We start from the raw sequence: 27196 nt of genomic DNA, 5'->3' as shown, positions 1-27196 counted from the left end.
AATGCAGACAAGGCTGACCGTATACACACACGGACACTCACACACGTATGATGGATGCACCCGTACACACACACACATGTAACACACACAGGGCCGAGCGACAGTTCACTATCAACGGTGATCGATGTACGGCAGTGTTCATTGGGTACATCTGTGCACACACTCAAACACACACAAGCGTAACACACACGGGGGTATGAAGAGAAAGCAACTTCAGATCCTGACTCCTGGGATCGCGGTGAATCACTGTGACTGTAAGCGGCTCTCACTGTCTGTCGGTCAGTCAGATCTGAAATCAGTTCTTACGCACATCTTCAACTTGCCTCGGTGCCTGGAGACGACGATTCTTGCTCTGTTGCACCAGTCACTGAAAACAAAGGAACACAACTAGTGAGTGATGTTGGAGGGGGCACAGCCGAGAGGGAAACAGAAAGTAATAAATTATTGGGGGACGCACACAGTAATGTGTCCAGAGTACACATGGTGCAAAACAGTAAAACAATATTTGGGAGAACATTCAGTAATAAATCATGATAAGTCCCACTGAGTTGCTCCAGCATTTTGGTCAATAAGCATCAGAGGGCCTGTCTATCAGTGGAAAGGTAATCTTCTGATAGATAAAATGGTGAGAGGGGCAAAGTTTCAAGGAGATGTGCGAGGCAAGTTGTTTTTCTCGTTGTCACTTTACACGGAACGTACTGAGTGCCTGGACTATGCAAGGGTGGTGAATCTGTGGAATTCTTGGCCACAGAAGGCTGTGGAGGCAAAGCAGTGAATATATTTAAGGCAGAGATAGATAGATTCTTGATTAGTGCGGGTGTCAGAGGTTACGGGAGATTTCAATATGCAGGTAGACTGTGAAAGTCAGGTTGGTACTGGACCCTAAGAAAGGGAGTTTGTAGTGTGCCTCCGAGATGGATTCTTAGAGCAGCTTGTACTGGAGCCCACCAGGGAGAAGGCAATTCTGGATTTAGTGTTGGGTAATGTACCGGATTTCATAAGGAAACTCAAGGTAAAGGAAACATTAGGAGGTAGTGACCATAATATGTTTTAATCTGCTATTTGAGAGAGAAGGTAAAATCAGAAGTGTCAGTATTGCAGTTGAACAAAGGGGACTATGGAGGCATGAGGGAGGAGCTGGCCAAAGTTGACTGGAAAGGGTCCCTAGCAGGGATGATGGTGGAACAGCAATGGCAGGAATTTCTGCGAATAATCCAGAAGATGCGGGATCATTTCATTCCAAAGAGGAAGATTCTAAGGGGAGTAAGAAGCAACTGGGTCTGACAAGGGAAGTCAAGGACAGTATAAAAATAAAAGAGAAGACATAACATAGCAAAGATGAGTGGGAAGCCAGAGGATTGGGTAACTTTTAAAGAACAACAGAAGGTAACTAAAAAGGCAATACTGGGAGAATAGATGAAGTACGAAGGAAAGCTAGCCAAGAATATAAAGGATAATAAAAGCTTCTTTAGGTATGTGAAGAGGAAAAGATTAGTGAAGACAAATGTGGGTCCCTTGAAGACAGAAACAGGTGAATTTATTATGGGGAACAAGGAAATGGCAGACGAGTTGAAAAGGCACTTTGGTTCTTTATTCACTAAGAACGACACAAATAATCTCCCAGAAGTACTAGGGTACAGAGGATCTAGGGTGATGGAGGAACTGAAGGAAATTCACATCAGTCAAAATATCACGTTGGGAAGACCGATGGGACTGAAGGCTGATAAATCCCCAGGGCCTGGTCTGCATCTCAGGGTAGTCAAGGAGGTGGCTCTAGAAATCGTGGACGCATTGGTGATCATTTTACAATGTTCTATTGATTCTGGATCAGTTCCTGCGGATTGGAAGGTAGCTGATGTTATCCCACTTTTTAATAAAGGAGGGAGAGAGAAAACAGGGAATTATAGACCAGTTAGCCTGACATCGGTGGTGGGGAAGTTGCTGGAGTCAATTATTAAAGATGTAATAACGGTGCATTTGGAGAGCAGTAAAAGGATCGGTCCAAGTCAGCATGGATTTACGAAGGGGAAATCTTGTTTGACTAATCTTCTGGAATTTTTTGAGGATGTAACAAGTAAAATGGATAAAGGAAATATAGTGTATCTGGACGTTCAGAAAGCCTTTAATAAGGTCCCACACAGGAAATTAGTGGGAAAAATTAGAGCACATGGCATTGGGGGTAGGATATTGACATGGATCGAAAATTGGTAGGTAGACAGGAAACAAAGGGTAGGAATTAACGGGTCCTTTTCAGAATGGCAGGCAGCCACTAGTGGGGTGTCGCAAGGCTTGGTCCTGTGACCGTAGCTATTTACAATATATTTTCATGATTTAGATGAAGGAATTAAAAGTAACATAAGCAAATTTACAGATGACACAAAGCAGGGTGGCAGAGTAAACTGTGAAGAGGCTATGAGGATGCAGGGTGACTTGGGTAGGTTGGGTGAGTGAGCAATGTATGGCAGATGCAGTATAATGTAGATAAATGTGAGGTTATCCGCTTTGGTGGCAAGGACAAGGCAGATTATAATCTGAATGGTACCAGATTAGGAAAAGGGGAAGTGAAACGAGATGTGTGTGTCCTTGTACATCAGTCACTGAAAGCAAGCATGCAGGTACAGCAAGAGGATTTGAGTAGAGGAGCAAAGAGGTCCTTCTGCAGTTGTACAGGGCCCTGGTGAGGCCATACCTGGATATTGTGTGCAGTTTTGGTCTCCAAATTTGAGGAAGGACATTCTTGCTATTGAGGGAGAGCAGCGTAGGTTCACGAGGTTAATTCCCAGGATGGCGGGACTGTCATATGATGCAAGAATGGAACAAATGGGCTTGTATTCACAGGAATTTAGGATCAGAGCAGATCTTATAGAAACATATAAGATTATTAAGTCAAGTCAATTTTATTTGTATAGCACATTTAAAAACAACCCACGTTGACCAAAGTGTTGCACATCTGATTAGGAAAAAAAAAAAGAAACATACAGTGGCAGGCAGCCAAGACATTGGACAAGCTAGATGCTCCCGATGTTGGGGGAGTCCAGAAACAGGGGCCACAATTTTAGAATGAGAGCTAGGCCATTTAGAACTGAGATGAGGGAAAAAATTCTTCACCCAGAATTGTGAATTTGTGGAATTCTCTGCATCAGAAGGCAGTAGAGGCCGATTCACTGGATGCATTCAAAAGAGAGTCAGATAGGGCTCTTAGGGCTAGCGGAATCAAGGGATATGGGGAGAAGGCAGGAACGGGGGAGATTGTGGATGATCAACCATGATCACATTGAATGGCGGTGCGTACAGGCTCAAAGGGCCAAATGGTCTGCTCTTGCACTAATTTTCTCTGTTTCTCTGTTATGGGGAGAAGGCAGGAGAATGGGGTGAGGGAGAGATGAATCAGCCATGATTGAATGGCGGAGTAGACTTGATGGGACAAATTGCCTAATCCTACTCCTGTCACATGATCTTATGAACCATATGTTGCGGTAGAGGTAGATGTGATAATGGAGTTTACGAGGCAGTAGATAGGCACATGGATATGCAAGGAATGGTGAGGTATGGATGATATGCAGGTAGATAAGCGATGGTCTTGGCATCATGTTCATTGTGTGCTGAAGGGCCTGTCCTTGTGCTGTGCTGCTCCATGTTTTGTGTGTCGTTGCTTCACTCTCTCTGAGACTGCGTCGCTACAAACCATTGGTTTCGGTGACTTGCACCTGGCCACCTCTGGCCCAGATGTCGGTGACGGCCGTCATGACCGCCAGGCACCTGCCAAAGTCTTCGGCCGGACACCGGGCGGCGAGGGAGGAGAGTTTGCGAGCTACCTTGAGGGCCTGGCGGTATCGCTCCTGCTGCACCTTGGCCCGCTCCCTCGGCGACGCGGGCGGGAGCTGACCGCCGAGGAAGTGCTCCTGCGTCCAGCGAGCAGCGCAGAGTGAGGGCTCAAAGAGGTCGGAGCCCAGCAGCCGAGCCTCATGGAGGTGCAGAAAGCACACTGGCAGCTGGCCTGGTCCGTCACCAGGGCCCGGCGCCGGCACACGGGCCAGGCCCTCTCGGCCTCCACGCTGAGAAAGGAGACCGACTCCGCTTCCTGCAGCTCCGTCCGCACCCGGCGGAAGGCGAAGTCGGTGAGCAGCGCCCGGTAGGAAGACTCCGCGGAGTTGTCCTCTGGCCCTGCGGGGGGCTCACTCTGCAACACCCGCTGGTCGCACTCGGCCCGCACCGTGTCCACGGCCTTCAGGAGGTCCCGGGTGAAGGAGGTCACGTCGGCGAAGTCCTCGACGACCGCCGCCAACCTCTGGCTCATCACCTGCACCCACTGGAGGGTGCTGGTGAGGTAGCTCTCGTTCTCGTGCTTGAAGCCCTCCACCCACTGGCGGCGGGACCCGTGCCACGTCTTGTGGAAGTAGTCGACGGCGCTCTCCACGTTGGAGTCCAGCAGCTGGCGGTACAGCAGGTCGTAGTCCTCAGTCGACGTGGCGTAACACATACTGTGCAGGATCTGCAGCAGCTGGCTCCTGGCGGGAAGAAAGGGAAGAGGAGACAAGGTGAGGAACCTCCCGGTGCAGCACGGTGGCGTAGCGGTAGAGTTGCTGCCTTACAGTGCCAGTCCCAGGATCCATCCTGTCCACAGGCATTGTCTGTGTGGAGTTTGTACGCTCTCCCTGTGACCATGTGGGTTTCCTCCGGGTTCCCCCCAAGTTCCAAAGACGTGCAGGTTTGTACGTTAATTGGCCTCTGTAAATTGTCCCGTGTGTCGCCCAGAACTAGTGTGAACCAAAGATACTAGAGGAACAAGATGGACCACTCCGTTGAATTCGCCTATACTGAAGTGTAGTGTGTAAAGGAGCGGAACATCCGCCATTTTAGTAAGCAAACCCCGCCGTTCGTTCTGCCTCTCGCAGTGTAATCAGTGTTTTGGGGGAACAGTATGTGTGATGATACCATTAAAATGCAGAAAATAACTCATCTATCAATTCATACATTTTTGTTATTTTTTCTTTTTAAATGTTTCTGCAATTTTCTGCCCACTAAAATGGCGCCATGTCCTTCTACGCTTTTTAACGTCGAGTGGTCTATCTTGTTCCTCTAGTATCTTTGGTGTGAACGGGTGATTAATGGTCAGCGTGGACTCAGTGGGGCAAAGGGCCCGTTTCCAATCTGTATTTCCGAAACTAAACCAAACTCTCACCTCAACAGTTCCCAGCGGCTACAAGAAAAACACCACCGTTTCTTTCCCTACGAAAAATAAAGTGACCTCCTCAATGACTACTGAACAGTGGAGTCAAACAGCACGGAAATAGGCCTCTCGGCCCAACTCGTCCTTGCTGACCAACATGCCCATTCTAATGCTGACCAAGATGCCCCATCTAATGCTGACCAGATGCCCCATCTAATGCTGACCAAGATGCCCCATTTAATGCTGACCAGATGCCCCATCTAATGCTGACCAAGATGCCCCATCTAATGCTGACCAAGATGCCCCATCTAATGCTGACCAAGATGCCCCATCTAATGCTGACCAAGATGCCCCATCTAATGCTGACCAAGATGCCCCATCTAATGCTGACCAAGATGCCCCATCTACAGAAAGGGGAGAGGAGGGGGCAAAAGGGGAAGGAGCAGGCAAAGGGGGAGAGGAGGGTGGAAAGGAGGGAGAGTGGGGCAGGGGTAGACTGGATTGTGCAGACCATGTTGAGGAATGAGTCGCACCCTTATCTGACCCACGCCGTGACAGGAGGAGGAATATTTGGGATAAACCAACCTCCCCCTCCCCCGCCCACTCCGGTCCCAGGATGGAATCACAATGCCAGAGCTTATTGTTGCCCGATGGTGGAGGAGAGGGGAAAGGAGGAGAGTAGAGGGAAGGAGAGGAGGCGGGAGGAGGAGAGTAGGGGGAAGAGGGGAGGACGGGGAAGGAGGAGAGGAAGGGTGAAGGAGGAGAGGAGTGGGTGAAGGAGGGGAGGAGTGGGTGAAGGAGGGGTGGAGTGGGTGAGGAGGAGGAGGAAGAAACAGGAGTAGGGGAAAGGAGAGAAGGGGCGGAGGAGAAGGAGAGAAGGGGCGGAGGAGAAGAGGGAGATGGAGGATGGAGGGGGAGAAAGAAAGAAGGGAAGGAGGAGCGGGTAAGATAGAAGGAAAGAAAAAAGAGAGAGAGGGCAGAGTGGAGGAGATGGGACATGGGTAGACTGGATTGTGCAGAGGGATGAGAGTCACAACTTTAACAAACCAACACAATCTGACAGGAGGAGGAATATTTGGGCCCCCCACCCGCCCGCTCCGCTCCAGCCCCACGAGGGAATGGCGGTGCCAATGCTTACTGTTGCCCGGCGGTCACGTGCAGCTTCTCGGCGGTCACGTGGTCCTGGAAGACGCTCAGGGTGTGGGCGAGGCAGGCCAGCGGCTTGCAGTGGGGCAGCACGTCGGTCACCAGCTCCCCGTCACCAGCACGCCTTGCCGCCGACCACCACCGCCCGCGTTCCCTCCGCCGCCGGGTTCTTCTGCCTGAAGATGCGCAGAAGCTGCCGGACGGTCTCGCGCTCCTCGCTCTGCAGGAACCACAGGCACGCCAGCTCGCTCTCCCCGTTGCCGTCGATGGCCAGCAGCAGGTAGGTGGGCAGCCACAGGCCCGCCCAGCTGTAGGTGGCGCCCACCAGCAGCACCTCGGGGAACCTCTCGAAGGTCTGCTTCATGCGGCCGTCCTGGTAGTAGATGGCCTGCAACACGTTGGCCTTGTTCACCACCACCACCACCGTGCCCTGCAAACAAACGCAGACAAGAGTTATAGAAACACAGAAAATAGGTGCAGGAGGCCATTTGGCCCTTCAAACCAGCACCGCCATTCACTGTGATCATGGCTGATCATCCACAATCAGTAACCGGTGCCTGCCTTCTCCCCATATCCCTTGATACCACTAGCGCCTAGAGCTCTATCTAACTCTCTTTTAAATTCATCCAGTGAATTGTCCTCCACTGCCTTATGTGGCAGAGAATCCCACAAATTCACAACTCTCTGGGTGAAAAAGTGTCTTCTCACCTCAGTTTTAAATGGCCTCCCCTTTATTCTTAGACTGTGTCCCCTGGTTCTGGACTCCCCCAACATTGGGAACATTTTTCCTGCATCTAGCTTGTTCAGTCCTTTTATAATCTTATACGTCTCTTTAAGATCCCCTCTCATCCTTCTAAACTCCAGTGAATACATCCCCAGTCTTTCCTCATATGACAAGAACAGGCAGAACAAGGGACTGACCCACTCTCACCCTGGCCACAAACTCTTTGAAGTAGAAACACAGAAAATAGGTGCAGGAGTAGGCCATTCGGCCCTTCGAGCCAGTACCGCCATTCAATATGATCATGGCTGATCATCCAGAATCAGTACCCTGTTCTGGCTTTCTCCCCATATCCCTTGATTCCATCAGCCCTAAGACCTACAGTGCATTCAGAAAGTATTCAGACCCCTTCACCTTTTCCACATTTTGTTACATTACCGCCTTATTTTAAAATGGATTAAATTCTTTTTTTTTAAATCGTCAATCTACACGCAATACCCCAGAATGAAGAAGCGAAAACAGGTGTTTAGAAACTTTTGCAAAGTAATTTAAAAGAAATAGCTGAAATATCACATTTACATAAGTATTCAAACCTTTGCTATGACGCTCAAAATTGAGTTGAGGTTCATTTTGTTTCCATTGATTATCCTTGAGATGTTTCTACATCTTGATTGAAGTCCACCAGTGGTAAATTAAATTGATTGTACATGATTTGGAAAGGTACACATCTGTCTATATAAGGTCCCACAGTTGACAGTGCATGTCAGAGCAAAAACCAAGACACGAAGAAGAAGGAATTGTCCGTAGATCTCCAAGACAGGATTGTGTCGAGACACAGATCTGGGGAAGGGTAGAAAACACTTTCTGCAGCATTGCAGGTCCCGAAGAGCACAGTGGCCTCCATCATTCTTAAATGGAAAAAACTTTGGAACCACCAGGACTCTTCATAGAGCTGGCCACTCGGCCAAACTGAGCAATCAGGGGAGAAGGGCCTTGGTCAGGGAGGTGACCAAGAACCCGATGATCACTCTGACATAGCTCCAGAGTTCCTCTGTGAAGATGGGAGAACCTTCCAGAAGGCCAACTTTCCTGCAGCACTCCACCAGTCAGGCCTTTATGGTTGAGTGGCCAGACGGAAGCCATTCCTCAGTAAAAGGCACATGATGGCCTGCTTGGAGTTTGCCAAAAGGCACCTAAAGGATTCTGTGACCAAGAGAAATAAGATTATCTTGTCTGATGAAACCAAGATTGAACTCTTTGGCCTGAATGCCAAATGTCATGTTTGGGGGAAACCAGGCACTGCTCATCACCTGGCTAATACCATACCTACGGTGAGGCATGGTGGTGGCAGCATCATGCTGTGGGGGTTTTTCTGCGACAGGAACTGGGACACTAGTCAGGATCGAGGGAAAAATGAACAGAGCAAAGTAAAGAGAGATCCTTGATGAAAACCTGCTCCAGAGCATTCTTGACCTCGGACTGGGGAGGAGGTTCACCTTCCAACAGGACAATGACCCCAAGCACACAGCCAAGACAACGCAGGAGTGGCTTCATGACAAGTCTGTGAATGTCCTTGAGTGGCCCAGCCAGAACCCGGACTTGAACCCGGACATCTCTGGAGGGACCTGAAAATAGCTGTGCATCGATGCTCCGCATCCAACCTGACAGAGCTTGAGAGAAGAATGGGAGAAATTACCCACATACAGGTGTGCGAAGCTTGCAGCGTCACACCCAAGAAGACTTGAGGCTGCAATCACTGCCAAATGTGCCTCAACAAAGTACGGAGTAAAGGGTCTGAATACATTTGTAAATATGATATCAGTTATTTCTTTTTAATTACTTTGCAAAAATTTCTAAACACTTGTTTTCACTTTTTTATTATGGGGTATTGTGTGTAGATTGATGAGTAAAAAAAAAATGAATCCATTTTAAAATAAGGCTGTAATGTAACAAAATGTGGAAAAAGTGAAGGGGTGTGAATACTTTCTGAATGCACTGTATATCTAACTCTCTCATGAAGCCCTCCCCTCTGGGCACATCCAGACACAAAAACAGCCTCTTCCCACGAGTGGTAGGTCTAGTTAACAACCACTCTACACCACTACATTCTGGTCTGTAAGCCAAACACTCATGAACTCTCCAAGTGCACTTTAGATATTTACGCGTGCAATATTTAGCAAAGCTGCCACTTATTACTCTTGCACTTTATTTTTGCATTGTTTAATTAGAATGTTTTTTTAAATTGTCTGCTGTCTCGTGTTTTTACCAGGTGTGAGCAATGCACCGTCAAATTCCTTGTTTGTGTACAAACTAGGACGATAAATTGAGTCTGATACTGAAATGGATTCTGAACAAAGCACTGGTAATGCACAGTGGCAGTGGTGAGGTACGTTTGCCTTCATCGGTCGGTGTACTGAGTACAAGAGTCAGATAGTCAAGATGCAGCTCTATCAAACTCTGGAGAAACAAGGATCTGCAGATGCTGGTTCATGACAAAAGACAAAGTGCGAGAATAACTCAGCAGGTCAGGCAATATCTCTGGAGTTTCCCCTCGCCCCTGACTCTCAGTCTGAGTAAGAGGCTTGACCTGAAATGTCTCCTATTCTTTTTCTCGAGAGATGCTGCCTGACCCGCTGAGTTACTGCAGCATTTTGTGTCCATCTCCAGTGTAAACAAGCATCTGCAGTTCTTTCCTACACATGTCTGGAAAACATGGATACGTGATATTTCAGGTCGGGACCCTTCTTCAACTAATTGTGGCAAGTCGGGGGGGGGGGGTGGGGGGGGGGGAAGAAGAAAGCTGGAAGAGAGATGGGGGCAGGATAAAGCCTTGCAAGTGACAGGTGGAGGAAGGAACTGCAGATGCAGCCTGGGTGGGGTGGGTGGGGTTACAGGAGGGAAGAGTCATCTGAAGAGAGCGTGGCACAATCCAAGAGCAATCCCATGAGAAAGTATTGGGGACACAGCTGTAGAGTTGCTGCTTTACAACGCTACAGACCCGGGTTCCATCTTGACTGTGGGTGCGGTCTGTACGGAGTTTTTACTTTTATGGGTTTTCTCCGGTTTCCTCCCACACTCCAAAAACTTCCAGGATTGGAGGTTACTTGGTTTCAGTAAGTTGTAAAAAGAAATGGCCCCTTGTGTGTGTAAGTTAGCGTACAGGATCATCGCTGGTCAGCACCAACTCGGTGGGCCAAACGGCCAGTTTCCGCGCTGTGTCTCTGAAGTCTAAAAGTCATTGACTATCCCAGGGGAGAGGAGGGAGTGATCTAGTGACAAGACAGTGCACTATCATGAGATGGGGGAAGGAGGATCCACACCCAATCCTCATCCATTTATTTGGAGTATTGGGAGCAGTTTTGGCCCCATGTCTAAGGAAGGATGTGCTGGCGGTGGAGAGGGTCCAGAGGAGGTTTACCAGAATGATACCAGGAATGTCAGGGTTAACATCTGATCAGTGTTTGACGGCACTGGGCCTGTACTCGCTGGAGTTTAGAACGATGAGGAGGGGCTTCGTTGAAACTTACAAGATAGTGAAATGCCAGGGTAGAGTGGATGTGGAAAGGATCTTTCCATTCGTGGGAGAGTCTAGGAATCATGGCTGATCTATCTTTCCCTCTCAACCCCATTCTCCTGCCCTCCCCATACCCTTTGCCACCCTTACTAATCAAGAACCTGTCAATCTCTGCTTTATAAATAGCCACAGACTTGGCCTCCACAGCCATCTGTGGCAATGATTTCCACAGATCCATCACCCTCTGACTAAAGAAATTCCTTCTCATCTCCTTTCTAAAGGAACGTCCTTTTATTGTGAGGCTGTGCCCTCTGGTCCATGACTCTCCCACTAGTGGAAACATCCTCGCCACATCCACTTTATCCGGTCCTTTCACTATTCGGTAAGTTTCAGTGAGGTCCCCCCTCATCCTTCTAAACTCCAGCGAGTACAGGCCCAGAGCCATCAAATGGTCATCATTAACCCAATAAAGGGGTGATCCGCATTATTCCGGAATGAAGGAAGGATGCAGGATACCCCAGGACAAGAGAGGGAGTGGTGCAAACCTGGAGCAGCCGGTTAGGCCTGGGACAAGCGAGGACACCTTCACCTACCTTGATTCTTGATCAGTACGGGTGTCAGAGGTTATGGGGAGAAGGCAGGAAAATGGGGTTAGGGGAGAGAGATAGATCAGCCATGATTGAATGACGGAGTAGACCTGATGGGCCGAATGGCCTAATTCTACTCCTATTCCTTATGACCTTACCCTTGACGGCTGCCAGTGTGGGCACCATCATCTCCAAGTCGGTTTTGTTGGTCTTGAACTCGTCCCATTTCTCCTTGCGTGCGGGGCTATGGGCATCCTCATCAGTGAGCACCTTGCCGGCAACCTCCCCCAGCTGCACCTGGACACCAGCTCCATTACTCCGCAGCGAGACGATGGAAGTGGGGTCCACGCGCAGCGCTGTAACAAAGCGCCTTTGGTGCCGGAGCCTCTCCTCCTCTTCCTGTGGGGTACAAGCAAGATCCTAGGGTCAGTTCATCCGGTTTGGAGGTCAATTGTCCTCTGTAAATTGCCCCGAGCGTGTCGGGAGTGGATGAGAAAGTAGGACAACATAGAACCAGTGCACGTAGGTGGTCGATGATCAGCATGGACTAGGTAGGCCTATGTTTCCATGCTGTATCTGTAAACTAAGCTCAGATCCCATATTAGAACACAGAACAGCACAGGAATGGGCCCTCCAGCCTACATTATCTGTGCCAAACATGATGCCAAGTTGAACTGATCTCATCTCCCTGTACATGATACATATCGCTCAATTCCCTGAACTTCCATGTGCCTTTCCCAAAGCCTCTTAAACACCCCTATCGTATCTGCATCCACCACCATCTCTAGCAGTGCATTCCCAGCCCCCACCCCTCTCTGTGTAAAAATCTTGCCTCGCACATTAAACCTCCCCCCTCTCACCATATCACTCTGTCGTCTCGTGTTGGACATTTCCACCCTGGGCACAAGCCTCTGACTGCCGACCTTAACTTTATATACTTCCGTCGAGTCTTCCCTCAACCTCTGACGCTCCAGAAAAAATAACCCAAGTTTATTCAACCTCCCCCTGTAGCTGAAACCCTCTAATCCAGGCAGCATTCTGGTCAACCTCCTCTGCACCCTCTCCAAAGCCTCCACACCTTTCCTGTAATGGAGCGACTAGAACTGCAAATAATACTCCAAATGCAGTCTAACTAAAGCCCTATAGAGCTGCATCATGACTTGCTGACTCTTATATTTAATGCCCCTAGCACAGAAGACAAGCATACCACACGTTTCACCCATACTGGTTAACATATGATGATCGTTTGTCAGCACTGGGCCTGTACTCGATAGAGTTTAGAAGAATGAGAGGGGACCTCATTGAAACGTACCGAATAGTGAAACGTTTGGATAAATGTGGAGAGGATGCTTCCTCCAGTGGAAGAGTGTCGGACAAGAGGCCATAGCTTCAGAATTAAAGGACATTCCTTTAGGAAGGAGAGGAGGAATTTCTTGAGTCAGAGGGTGGTGAATTGGTGGAATTCTTTGCCACAGAAGGCTGTGGAGACCAAGTCAGTGGATATATTTATGGCAGAGATAGATGGATTCTTAATTATTGCTGGTGTCAGGGGTTATGGGGAGAAGGCAGATGAATGGGGTTAGGAGGGAGAGATAGATCAGCCGTGATTGAATGGCGGAATAGACGATGGGCTGAATGGCCTAATTCTGCTCCTGTCACTTATGAGGCCTTCTTCACCACCCCATCTACTTGTGCTGCCTCCTTCAGTGAGCTATGAACTTGAACTCCAAGATCCCTCTGCACATCAATGCTGTTAATGGTCATGCCATTAACTGTATCCTCTCTCCTTGCATTTAACCTGTCAAAGTGCATCACCTCACACTTGCTCAGGTTAAACTCCATCTGCCATTTCTCCACCCCTTTCTGCAGCTGGTCTACGTTCTGATATCTACTGACAGCATTTCTCGTTGTCTGCAACTCCTAATTTTGGTGTCATTAACAAACTTACTCACCAACCCATCTACATTTACGCCTCGGTCAGATATATATATATATAATACAAAATCTCTCTAACTCTGGCCCCAGCCCATTCCTGAACTTTTATCCCTGTCCAATTGACTTTGCCTTCAGCAGCTATTTGGAACTTTCTCCCTCTGTGTCTCTGCACCTCCACAACTACCATGGGGTAAAAACAATCGGACCATATTCCCCATCTAGTTTAGTCTAGTTTCTTGTCACGTGTACCAAAAAGCTTTTTTGTTGCATGCTACCAGTCCATAGAACGACTATCCATGATTACAATCAAGCCGTCCACAGTCGAAATGTGTTGGAAGGAACTGCAGATGCTGGTTTAAACCGAAGATAGATACAAAAAGCTGCTGTAACTCAGCGGGTCAGGAAGCATCAATCTGAAGATGGGTCTCGACCCGAAATTTCACCTATTCCTTTTCTGGTCTGAAGAGGGGTCTTGCCCCGAAACGTCATGTATTCCTTTTCTCCAGAGATGCTGTCTGACCTGCTGAGTTCCTCCGGATTTTTGTGTCTAAGCCGTCCACAGTCCACAGACACAGGATAAAGGGAATAATGTTTAGCATCAGATAAAGTCCAGTAAAGTCCAATTAAAGATAGTCTGAGAGTCTCCATTCTATGCCTCTCATGAACAGATATACTTCTCTCAGATCACCCTCAGACACTCTTGCCTCCTTAAACCCCATTATAAGACATTCCTTGAAATCCACCAACTCCACCTAAGTTATAGGTCATCTCCAGAATCCCTGCTAAGGCAGTTCACATCAATTACTTTGATAATGTCCCTGAAAGCTGGAGATATTTTTAGTGCGTTAGAACTACGTAAATAAAACTTGTTACTGTGAGGGAAATGACTAGTGATATCGAGTGTGACTCTGTTAAACAATGGCAAAGTTGTCAGAGTTCAGAGGCTGGATTGATATCCCAGTGGGGGAGTGTGATATCATCCCATAGAATCACACCGGCTCTTCCACCTACATTGCCGGCAATGACCATCAAGCACCCATCTTGTTCTATTCTATGTGTCGGGGCAGCACGGTGGTGCAGCGGAAGAGTTGCTGTGTTACAGCGCTAGAGACTCGGGTTTGATCCTGACTACGGGTGCTGTCTGTACGGAGATTGTACGTTCTCCCCATGTGTTTTCTTCGGGAGCTGCGGTTTCCTCTCACACTCTAAAGATGTACAGGTTTATAGGCTAATTGGCTTGGTAAAATTGAAAGTTGTCCCTGATGTGGGTAGGATAGCGTTAATGTGCAGGGATTGCTGGTCAGCCTGGACTCGGTGGGCTGAAGGGCCTGTTTCCACGCTGTATGTTTAAACTAAACAGCAGATTCTAGTTTACGCCAATTCTAGACACAAAAAGCTGGAGCAACTCAGCGGTTCAGACAACATTTCTGGAGAAAAGAAAAAGGTGACATTTCAGGTCGAGACCCTTCTTCAGACCAGCCGGGAAGGATCCGAAACGTCACCTATTCCTTTTCTCCAGAGATGATGCTTGACCCGCTGAGTTACTCCAGCTTGTTGAGTCCATCTTTGTTGCTAAGTTATCTTGAGCCAATTCTGCACAAATCCCATTTTATTGCAGGCTACAGCTTTAAGTCCCAACGATATGTGTTGGTGCCACAGGTAACATTCTCTCACGGGCAAAACCACGGGCAGAGAGACAGAGTTATGATAAACTCTTTATAAATAATTACGTGGACATATTCTGGACGGCACGGTGGCGCAGCGGTAGAGTTGCTGCCTTACAGCGCTTGCAGCGCTGGAGACCCAGGTTCGATCCCGACTATGAGTGCTGTCTGTATGGAGTTTTTACGTTCTCCCCGTGACCTGCGTGGGTTTTCTCCAAGATCTTCAGTTTCCTCCCACACTTTAAAAATGTAGAGGTATGGAGGTTCATTGGCTTGGTGCATGTGTAAATTGTCCCAAGTGTGTGTAGGATAGTGTTAATGTGGGGGATCGCCGGTTGGCGCTGACTCAGTGGGCCGAAGGGCCTGTTTCTGTGCTGTATTGCTGAACTAAGATATTCAACAGCCCAGGATCCAAGGCTGGAACCGAGCGTGTACAGGACTAGTCTAATGCTCTCTGAAAACGTGGAGAGGTGGGACAACACACACACACACCCCCCCACACACGCACACACACTGACCCGACAATCTGAAGCAGTGGCAGATCCAACTACTCTACCTGGCTGGTGTGTGTGTTCTGCTTTTACCTGCGGCACTGTGTGGTTATGCGATTCATTCATCTCTTTCACCACAAACTTGTTTCCATCCGCAGAAAGACGGACTTTAATGACACAGGGACACTTCATCTTGTTGGTTCTGAAAAAGACAGTGGGAGGCAGTGTGTAAGCCAACTGGGTCAATCGATAAGGCTACAAAATGCTGGAGTAACTCAGCGGGTCGTGCATCATCTCTGGAGAAAAGGAATAGGTGACGCTTTGGACTGAGACCCTTCAGTTTTGTTTAGTTCAGTTTATTGTCACGTGTTCCGAGGTACAGTGAAAAGCTTTGTTGCATGCTAACCAGACAGTGGGAAGGCAATTGAGCCATTTACAGTGTATAGATAATAATAATAATAATAACATTTAGTGCAAGGTAAAGTCCAAACAAAGATAGTCCGAGGGTCACTAATGAGGAAGATCGCAGTTCAGGACTGCTCTCTCGTTATGGTAGGATGATTCAGACCAGCAATGTATGGCGATCTTTTACAATCATCACAGAATCCAACAGAAATATTCCATTGACATTGGCCATGAAGCAGTGTGAGTGGGAAGACAAGATGGTGTGATGAATGACTGCCCTTTGACTGATAATAAACTCTTTCACAAACTGGGGGGACTTGAAGCAACAGCTGTAACAAAATGTGATTCATGCAGGATTGGTGTAAGATAACATAGTGCATAACAAAGGAAATGGACTCAAAATGCTGGAGTAACTCAGCGGGTCAGGCAGCATCTCTGGAGAAAAGGAGTAGGTGACAATAGGTGCAGGAGGAGGCCATTCGGCCCCTCGAGCCAGCACCGCCATTCAATGTGATCATGGCTGATCATTCTCAATCAGTACCCCGTTCCTGCTTTCTCCCCATACCCCCTGACTCCGCTATCCTTAAGAGCTCTATCTAGCTCTCTCTTGAATGTATTCAGAGAATTAGCCTCCACTGCCCTCTGAGGCAGAGAATTCCACAGATTCACAACTCTCTGACTGAAAAAGTGTTTCCTCATCTCTGTTCTAAATGGCCTACCCCTTATTCTTCTGGTTGGGACCCTTTATCAGACTGAGAGTCAGAGGAGAGGGAACTAGGGGGATGAAGGGTTACAAAGAACAAATGAATGAAAGAACAAATCAAAGCCAACAACAATGATAAAGGAAAGGTGGAGCCCACAATGGTCTATTGTTGGCTGTGGAGAAGGTGATAACAAGTTGATACAAACAGTGAAACTAAGCAAGACGACAGTGAAATTGATAGAACGCCGAGAGTGGGAGAAACTTCTAGTTTACCTCCCCCCTGACTCTCAGCCTTAAGACGGGTGTCAAACCGAAACGTCACCTATTATTTTTCTCCAGAGATGCTGCCCTCCCCGCTGAGTCACTTCATCATTTTGTGTCTATCTCCAGTGTAAACCAGCATCTGTAGTTCCGTCCTACACACAGTACATAACAAGCTGGGTGCTTGATGGTCATTGAAGGCGGAAGACCCTGTGTGATCTAATAGGATAATATCACACTCCCCCACTGGGATATCAATCCAGTCTCTGAACCATAAAACACAAACTATCAAATTGTCAATTGTTCCAAGTGTGCAGGCAGTGGATGGCAAAGTGGGATAACATGGATAATACCGTGTCCCTTGTGTTAACACAGCAAATTGTATGTGACAAGTGGAATAGATAGGGTGAATGCACAAATCTTTTATCCAGGATAGGGGAATCAAGATCCAGATGACAGTTTAACATGAGAGGGGAAAGATTTAAAAAGAACACGAGGGGTAACCTTTTCTGCACAGTGTGGTGGTAAATGGAACTAGCTTCGGGAGGAGGTAGTTGAGGCAGGTACTCTAGCATTTAAAAGACATTTGGAAAGGCACATGGATAGGGAAGGTTCTGAGGGCAGGTGGGACTGGTGTACATGGGCCATCTCGATGAGCATGGGCAAGTTGGACCGAAGGGCCTATTTCTGTGTGGAATGACTCAACCACTCTATACAATCCCAGCGAGTAGGAATGGGAAAATGTGTGGTGGGGGAGAGAGGAGAGAGGTAAAAAGGTAGAGAGGAGAGAGGTGGAGAGATGGAGAGGGAGAGGTAGAAAGGGAGAGAGATGGAGAGAGGGAGAGAGAGAGAGAGAGAGAGAGAGAGAGAGAGAGAGAGAGAGAGAGAGAGAAAGAGAGAGAGAGAGAGAGAGAGAGAGAGGCGTGGAGACACACACACACACAATCAAAGATGAAAACAAAGAGTGCAAAAGAGAGAAAAAAATGAAGAGAGGGGAGAGAGAGACAGAGAAAAAAAGAGAAAGAGACAGACAGGGGCAGCAGAGGAACTGCTGCCTCACAGCGCCGGAGACTCAGGTTCGATCCTGACTACGGGTGCTGTCTGTATGGAGAATGTACGTCTTCCCTGTGACCACGTGGGTTTTTCCCAAGTGGTTTCCTTCCACATTCTAAAGACGTGCAGGTTTGTGGGTTAATTTGCTTTTGTAAATTGCCCCTCGTGTGTAGAGAGTGGATGAGAAAGTGGGATAACATAGAACTAGTGTGAATGGATGATTGGTGGGCGGTGTGGACTCGATGGGCCGAAAGGCCTGTTTCCATGATGTAACTCCAAACAAAACTAACTACCCGGCTAAACATATTATTAAATTTAAAAGGATAAAAACATCTTTAAATAAGAAGGTAGGAAACAGGAGCAGGTGTCGACCATGTTCCATGTTCTCCCACTTTGTCATCCACTCCCAACACACTCGGGATGATTTACAGAGGGCCAATTAACCAAGAAACCCGCACGTTTTGGATACGGGAGGAAACTGAAGCCCACAGAAGAAACACAGCTGGTCACAGAGAGGACGTGCAAACTCCACACACGGAGAGCACCCGTGGTCAGGATGGAACCGGGATCCCCGGCGTTGTGAGGCAGTGGCTCTACCAACTGGGCCGCTGTGTCACCCCTGCAAGTATTTCCTCACCTCTGGATTGTCCGTTTGCCGGATCCTTTGGTCTTGAATAACTTGCCGCCGTGAATGCACGCGTAGTCGATCTCGGCAAAGTTCAGCGCGTCGTTCATCGGGCGCTTGGGTGCCCGACGCCGCTGCGCCTTGATGGTCCGTGAGTGCCTGGTCCACATCTGCACGGAGCTGTCCCTCTGGTAGCGCCGATACTCCCGGTGCAGCTCGTTGTAGCTCGAGAACTCGGCGCCCACTCGGAAACCCACCACCTGGGACATGGCTGCACGTGCGTCAGATGGAGTTGGCAGACTGATCCCACCTGGAGAGCGGGCACTGAGAATAGACCACAGGCAGCAGCTGCAGGTCAGCCAATGTAGAACGCATCACAACAGCTCATATATAGAGTTCAAGAACAGCAGGGTGGTCCAACTGTAGAGTCACCGCCTCACAGCGCCAGAGACCCAGGATCCATCCTTTGCTCGGATGCTGTCTTTACAGTTTACTTTAGACTTCAGAGAAGAAACAGGCCCTTCAGCCCACTGAGTCCGCGCCAACCAGCGATCACCCCGTATACTAGCACTATACTACATGATAGGACAATTTACAATTTTACAGAAGCTAATTAACTTCCACGTCTTTGAAGTGTGGGAGAAACACAAGATCTCAGCAATGCAATTCTCAGCATTGGGAGGAAAATCACGGGATTGTGGATCGGGGTTGGGGGCAATCCTTGATTCAGGTAGGCTGCAAGTTCCTGGGATTGGGATAATCGCCCGTGTGTGGGTGGGGGGTAATTCTCTGGGTTTGAGTAGGGGCATCTTGCAATGCTCAGCATTGGGATTGGGATAGCATTGGGATAAATCAATCCCTGATTTACATAGGATGCTCATTACTGGGAATGAGATCAAAATTGCCCATGTGTGGGTGGGGGATAATTCCCTGCGTTTAGGGGAGGTGCATCTTGCGATATTCCACATTGAGAGTGGGAACAATCCCTAATTTAGAAAGGATGGATATTTCTGGCATTGCAATAATAATAGCCCGTGTGCAGGTGGGATAATTCCCTGGGTTGGGGGGAGGGGCATCCTGCAATGCTCAGCATTGGGAGGGATATCTGCGGGATGGAAGATCATAATAAATCCCTGATTTCAGCAGATGAAAATTCCTGGGATTGGGGTAATAATCGCCCTTGTGCAGGTATGATGGTAATACGCGAGTTCGGTATCTCAACTGCGCATGCCCAGGTCATAGGTCACTCGCGCTAAACATTCTTGCCGGCTGAGCTGCTGCGCGTATACAGACCTGCTTTTCATCCGTATTTTCCAGTTTTGCTTCTTCGAGGTAACAAAATGCTGCTTTCAAAACTATTAACTAGGCGTATTTACGGTTAATTTGTACAAAACTACGTTGATTTTGTTAGTTTTATTGCTTTGTGCTTCGGTGAGTGAGCAAAGCCATGCCAATTTTTGTTTGCTTGGACCGGTATGTAATGGGCATGCTTACAGGACTCTATTTGACTTAACATATGATTGACTTTATTATATATTTTGTTTTATATGTTACTGGGCAAAGCCATGCACAATTGTGCAACTTTGGGCTGTGGGAGTACCACGTATCACCTGAATAAGTGGATGTAGAATGTGTGTGACAGCCACAACTGTCAATTTGCAAAGGGAAACTGTTTCTGCCCTTCAAACTCTAGGAAAAAAAACTACAGTTGCTAGTTTAAATCGAAGGTAGACACAAAATGCTGGAGTAACTCAGCGGGTCAAGTAGCACTTCAGGAGAGAAGGAATGTGTAAAGTTTCGGGTAAAGACCCTTTTTCAGAAGTCTGAAGCGAGATACCTAACTCGCTTATTTTCCAGACTTCTGAAGAAGGGTCTCGACCCTTCTTTTACAATGCAAAAGAAAATTGTCACTATCTCGCTCACTCACCGAAGCATAAAGCAATAAAACCAACAAAATCATAATAATAATAATAATAATAATGCATTACATTTATATAGCACTTTTCTAAACACTCAAAGACGCTTTACAGGGTTTACTAAAACATAGAGAAGAAAATAAATAGATAAATAAGTAAACGAACAGAAAAGGAAAAAGAAGGTGAGGTGACGGTCAGTGATTGAAGGCAGTGCTGAACAGGTGAGACTTCAGTGATGTTTTGAATGTGGTGAGTGAGGAGGAGTCTCTGATGGTTTGGGGTAGCGAGTTCCAGAGTGTGGGAGCAGCGATGGAGAAAGCCCTGTCCCCCCAAGATCTGAGTTTGGTCCGGATGGGGGGGGACAGGAGGTTAGCAGCAGCAGAGCGGAGGGTACGGGTTGGAGTGTGTCTGTGGAGGAGGTCAGTCAGGTAGGATGGGGCCAGGTTATGGAGGGCTTTGTAGGTCATAAGGATTTTGTACTGGATTCTCTGGGGGATGGGGTGCCAGTGGAGCTTGTAAAGGACGGGGGTGATATGGTCACGGATCGATGAGTGGGTGAGTAGACGGGCAGCGGAGTTCTGGATGTATTGGAGTTTATTGATGATTTTTGAGGGTGAACCATAGAGGAGGCTGTTGCAGTAGTCCAGACGGGAGGTGATGAAGGCGTGGATGAGGGTTTCTGCAGGTGTGGAGGAGAGGGATGGACGGAGACGGGTGATGTTTTTGAGGTGGAAGAAGGCTGTCTTGGTGATGTGTTTGATGTGTTTGTCGAAGGATGTGTTCATCGTAGTTTTGTACAAATTAACCATATATACACCTAGTTAATAGTTTTGAAAGCAGTATTTTCTTACCTCGAAGAAGTAAATCTGGAAATTACGGATGAAACGCAGGTGCGCATACATGCACCAGCGCAGCCAGTTTAGCACGAGCGACCTATGACCTGGGCATGTGCAGTTACGATACCGAACTCACTTATTCTCCAGGTTTGCACTGGGAGCATCCTGCTAGGGCCCGCATTCGGAGGGAAATCCCCGGGATGGGAGGTCTGGGGGGGGGGGGGGGGGGGGAGGGGCAATCCCTGATTTAGATAGGATGGAAATAAGTGGCATTGTAATAAAAACCACCCATGTGCGGTTGGTGGGATAATTCCCTGGGTTTGGGGAAGGGGGCATCTTGCAATGTTCAACATCGGGATAGGGGGTCGGGATCAATCCCTGATTTAGATAGGATACAAATTCATGGGATTGGGATGTAAATGCCCGTGTATGTGTGGGGGATAATTCCCTGGGTTTGGGGAAGGGGCGTCGTGCAATGCTCAGTATTGGGATGGAAATCCGCGGGATAGTAGATTGGGATCAATCCCTGAATGAGGTTGATGCAAATCCCTGTGATTGGGATGAAACTGCCCGTGTGGGGGTTAATGAATGGGGACGGGGGGGACGGGGGGGCCGGCTGCAGCTGCAGCTCCAGCCCGGTGGTCGCGGTGCAGGATTTGGACGATCCCGGATCCCTGGGCCCAGGGATGGGGTTTCCCGCGTATTTGGCGGCATCTGACGCGCAGCCGCGGCCCCGGCGCTTTGTGGCGGCTCCGCTCCGCTCCGCTCCGGGGCCGGCCCGAGGTTGGCGCATGCGCTGCCGGCACACGGGCACCGCTCTCAGAGCCCCCGGGTCACCTACCGGTCAACACTGAGCGGCCCCGCCCCCCCCCGCTCTCTCTCTGGGTCACTCTCCGCCCCCACCCCTCGACATCCGTGTCCGGGCCGCCCGGTCTCCACTCTGCGGCCGCTCCACATGCGCACTGCCGCCGCCCGCACGTCCCCGGCCCGACCTGCACATGCGCACTGCCGCCGCCCGCGCGTCCCCAGCCGCCATGCACATGCGCACTGCCGCCGCCCGCACGTCCCCTGCCGCTCTGCACATGCGCACTGCCGCCGCCCGCATATTCCCGGCCGCCCTGCACATGCGCACTGCCGCGGCAACTGGTCGGCGCCGGGCACTTTCTCGCTCCCTTTGCATTGTGGGAGATCTCGCCGCCATTGCTGTCCTGTCGCCGCCCCGCCGTGACCGCTGAAATCCGACGCCGAATCACTCCCAAGATAGACACCAAACCCTGGAGGAACTCAGCGGGGCCGGCGGCATCTCTGGATAGAAGGAATTGGGTGACGTTTCGGGTCGAGACCCTTTTTCAAACACACTCTCGTTTTAGTGTTTTTAGTTTATTTAAAGATTCAGCGCGGAAACAGGCCCTTCGGCCCACCGAATCCATGCCGACCACCGATCACCCGTACACCAGTTTGTTCTGCACACTCGGGACGTGAGTCAAGAGTGTTTTATTCTCTAATGAACCAATTAGAACAATGAAATTCTTACTTGCAGCAGCACAGCACAATATGTAAACATAGTACTCTGTAAACAATGTTATAAACAGAAGGAAAAGATTACGTTTTGGGTTGGGTCTGAGAAAGGGTCCTGAACGTCTTTGGAATGTGGAAGGAAAGAAGAGCACCCCCAGAAAACCCATGTGATCAAAGGGAGAACGAGCAAACTCCATACAGAGAGCACACATATTCAGGGTCGATTCCATGTCCCCGGCACTTTTAAGCAGCAACTTTACGGCCACTGTGCTGCCCCATAGTCTTGAACTGAATTAAACATAGCTGTAAAGGGGGACATAGCGTGACTTAGATATTTAAGACTGAAAATGAATAGTTTATTATTTTTAGTAACCAAAGTTACCAACATTTCATTTTCTGAAATCAAGATATAGTGGCACTGCTGGTAGAATTGCTGCCTCACACCCAGAGATCTGTGTGCGATCCTGAAGAAGTGTCTTGACCCGAAACATCACCCATTCCTTCTCTCCTAGATGCTGCCTGACCTGCTGAGCTACTCCAGCATGTTGTGATACCTGTCCTTGGGCACTGTCTGTGTTGAATTTGTACATTCTCCATGCAAGTGTGAGGTCTTCCTCCCACATCCCATAGACAAATTGAGTTTGTAGGCTAATTTGTCTCTGTAAAATTGCCCCGAATGTGTAGGGAGCAGGTGAGGAAAGTGGGATAACAGAACTAATGTGAATGGGCGATCGTTGGTCAGCGTGGACATGGTGGGCCGAAGGGCCTGTTTCCATGCTAAATCTCCAATGGAAATATGCAAGAGACCAAAGTATGAAGATGCACTGAAAACCTAGAGGCTGAAAGATTAGAGGAGGTAGCGTGAATGGTGAAATTCATATTTCTTTTTAATTTACTCTGTTAATCACAAGTTAGCTGCATAAATCGCAAACTGGTTCCTGATTTTATTTTTGATTCTGGCAGTGAATGCCACATACAAAATTATTAAAAACACATAAATCCCCCCACCCTCATCACCCAGTTCCTTTTTACTCCTCCATCCACTCATCTCCCACCCTTCCCAATTCCAAATCAACCATTTTTATGCCCCCATCCTTGTTCATGCCAGCCCTGGTTCTACGGTTTGTGCGCCATTTGTCTTCTGTATTTATAACCTCCAACTAACTCACCTGCCAATTAATCCCTCCTCACCTGGATAGACAAAAAATGCTGGAGTAACTCAGCGGGTCAGGCAGCATCCCTGGAGAACATGGATGGGTGACAGAACATGGATTGGACCGATCCAGGATGGGGAGGAATCTGCCAACAGATGGGAAGTGACACAGCTGGCATCTTGGTGCCATCGCAACAACCTGGAACTCAATGCTCTTAAGACAGTGTAACTAATTGTAGACTTTTGATGAGATCCCCCTCCCCTACACCCACTCACCATCAACAACACCACAATCACATCTGTGGTATTTATTCACAAAATGCTGGAGTAACTCAGCAGGTCAGGCAGCATCTCAGGAGAGAAGGAATGGACATCGTTTCGGGTCGAGACCCTTCTTCAGACGCTCCTGAGAGCGTCTCTCCTGAGATGCTGCCTGACCTGCTGCGTTACTCCAGCATTTTGTGAATAAATACCTTTGATTTGTACCAGCATCAGCAGTTATTTTCTTATCACATCTGTGGAGTCATTTAAGTTCCTTGGAACCATCATCTCCAGGGACCTTAAATGGGGGGGGGGGCACCATCGACTCCACAGTCAAAAAGGCCCAACAGAGGATGTACTTCCTGCGGCAACTGAGGAAACACAATCTGCCACAGGCAATGATGGTCCAATTCTACACTGCTATCATTGAGTCTGTCCTCACCTCCTCCATCATGGTCTGGTTTGGCTCAGCCACCAAGCGCGACATCTGGAGGCTGCAACGGATCGTTTGCTCAGCTGAGGTTGTTGGCTGCAACGGATCGTTCGCTCAGCTGAGGTTGTTGGCTGCAACCTTCCCCCCCATTGACGAACTGTACAGTGCAAGGGCCAGGAAACGAGCGGGTAAGATGATCTCTGACCCCTCTCACCCTGGCCACAAAATCTTTGAAGCACTTCCCTCTGGAAGGCGACTCCGGACTGTCAAAGCAGCCACAGCCAGACATTAAAACAGCTTTTTTTGCACGAGTAGTTGTTCTACTCAATAACCAAAGTCTGTAGTCTCTTTTTTGCTCTGGTTTATTTTCACTTACATGTTTAGACCGTAATATTGTATCCGTACTGTTTCGATGTGTTTATGCGTCATTCTTAATTGTTAAATGTATGTTTGTATTGTCATTTGTGAGCGGAGCACCAAGGCACATTCCTTGAAAATGCACATACTTGGCAAATAAATTTATCCGTTCATTCAGGTTGGATTCCTTCGGACTGATCATCAGGGTCAGCCGATCACTTCCTAGCTCTTATCCCATCCCTTCCCCTCAAATCTTTCTATCAGCTATCTCCCCTCTACGCCATCACTCTGAAGAAGAATCCTGACCTGAAACGTAATTTGTCCTCTACTTAAACAGATGCTGCCTGATCCAATGTTCCTCCAGCAGTTGTTTTTTAAAAAATCTTTGCTTTGGACACTGATTAGGATCTTGACCCCACTCATCACCTATTCCTTTTCTCCAGAGATGCTGCCTGACCCATTGAGTTACTCCAGCTTTGTGTGTCTGTCTTCAGTTTCCAAAGCCCTGCCTTGAACATTTACATGATTCAGGATGGCCCATTTCCTTTCTTTATTTAAAAAATAAAATATATTCAGAAAGATATGAAAAGAAGAAATCCAAAATTGTACATGGGGTTTTATATTCACAATCTTTATCCATGTGTACATTGTGTTGTCAAATCTATATTGGGAGTGCTATCGGCTTAATAGATTCTATTATGACAATGCACTCATGTGGCCTCTGAAAAGTACCCTGATATGTTTGTGGGACTCTGACCCGCATTATCTAATATTGGCAGGGTGTGAAGGGCTCCAATCTGCAACATTCCCTCCAGAGATGCTGCCTGACCCGCTGAGATACTCAAGCACTTTGTGTTTCACTCAGGGTTCAAGTTTTCCAGTTCTCTGTCTCTCTTTAGATACCAGCCCTTCCACACAAAGCCTTTGCATTGACTGCATGACCCAGGCCACTTTAAAAAACTGGAAGAACAGCAGCTCATATTCCCCTTGGGTAGCTTTCAAACCAACAGTATGAACATTGAATTGTCCATTTTCAGTCAATGTCCAACTAACCCCCCCTTCCACACACCCTCTGTCTCTCCCATACCCTCTGTCTCTCCCATACCCTCTGTCTCTCCCATACCCTCTGTCTCTCCCATACCTTCTGTCTCTCCCATACCCTCTGTCTCTCCCATACCCTCTGTCTCTCCCATACCCTCTGTCTCTCCCATGTGCCCCATTGGACTCCCATCTATTTTTCCACACCCCTCTCCCCACCTGTTACATTCCTCCCTCCAGCTTCAGGGTCATATCAGGGTCAGTACAGGAGAAGTGGGCCATAGTCCTGTGCTGGACTGTTGTCTGTTTCCTCTGCTTGCCGGCCTGGTCTGAAGCGGGGTCTCAGCCCAACCCGTCACCCCTTCCTCCTCTCCAGAAGAGATGCTGCCTGTCCAGCTGAGTTACTCCAGCCTTTTGTGTCCATCTTCTGCTCCATCAATGTCCGGCACGTGACGCCCGGCCCCGCCCCGAATCATCAATGAATGGGCACCACGTGACGCCCAGCCCCCCAATCATCAATGAATGGCCACCACGTGACGCCCCAACCCGTCATGAATGAAGATCACGCGACCCTCCCGCCCCAACCAATGAGGGAGTGACTGGCACCTGCCGGCCCCACCCATGCAAATCAATCGACGTCACGTGACGTTCCCATCCCGTCACTGGACGGAGGGGCACGTGACCTCCCCGCCCCGTCATCAGCGCTGCCGCCACGTGACGCGACGTGCCGCCATCTTGCCGCCGCGGGCACGAGGCCGGTGGAGGGGGAGCGGCGGCGGCGGCCGGGAAGCTGCAGGTTTCAGCGCCGCTCCTGTCCGTCCGTCCGTCTGCGGGTCCGGGCCCGGCCGCGGGTCCAAGCGGCGACACCCAGCGGGTCCACAGCTCACAATGGCGGCGTAAAGCGTCGTCCCTGTCTGAGGCCCCGCCCCCCCCCCGGGCGCTCCCTCCTCCCCCCCCCCCCAGGCGCCCCCCCCCGGGCGCTCCCTCCTCCCCCCCCCCCCAGGCGCCCCCCCCCCCGGGCGCTCCCTCCCCCCCCCCCCCCCGGGCGTTTCCTCCCCCCCCCCGGGCGCTCCCTCCCCCGGGCGCTTGTCCCTCCCCCCCCCCCCGGGCGCTCCCCCCCCCCCCCCCGGGCGCTTGTCCCTTGGGCCGTGTTATGTGAAACACTACTTGACGCGTTCAAACAGGTGGGAATCTGTAAATCGTCCCGCATTTCGCGTTGAGACCAAGAGGGGGGTCGAGGTGTCCCAGCGGTAGAGTTGCTGCCTGACAGCGCCAGTGTCCCGGGTTCGACCCTGACTACAGGTGCAGGCTGTACGGCGTTTGTACCTTCTCCCCACAGCTTCAGACACTGGGGTTTCTCCGGTTTCCACCCCCACTCCGAAGACGTCAGGTGGAGAATTCTTTAGTGT

General features: G+C 49.1%; 1 protein-coding gene across 1 annotated transcript; it reads right to left on the bottom strand.

Moving 5' to 3' along the window:
• Nucleotides 1–314: 314 nt before the first annotated feature.
• On the bottom strand, nucleotides 315–21144 carry LOC144590100 (uncharacterized). Its single transcript, XM_078394963.1, is given in 10 exon segments — nucleotides 315–367; nucleotides 3686–3952; nucleotides 3955–4508; nucleotides 6309–6433; nucleotides 6435–6746; nucleotides 10486–10487; nucleotides 11297–11537; nucleotides 15322–15430; nucleotides 18288–18599; nucleotides 21043–21144. Coding segments are annotated over 10 exon segments (2022 nt in total). The 5' UTR covers nucleotides 21090–21144.
• Between the last annotated feature and the right edge of the window lie 6052 nt (nucleotides 21145–27196).

This window comes from Rhinoraja longicauda, unplaced genomic scaffold (genome assembly GCF_053455715.1).
Source record: "Rhinoraja longicauda isolate Sanriku21f unplaced genomic scaffold, sRhiLon1.1 Scf000134, whole genome shotgun sequence".
NCBI lineage: Eukaryota > Metazoa > Chordata > Chondrichthyes > Rajiformes > Arhynchobatidae > Rhinoraja > Rhinoraja longicauda.
Note: the sequence above shows the minus strand (reverse complement) of the source record. Positions and strands in the feature narration are given on the sequence as shown.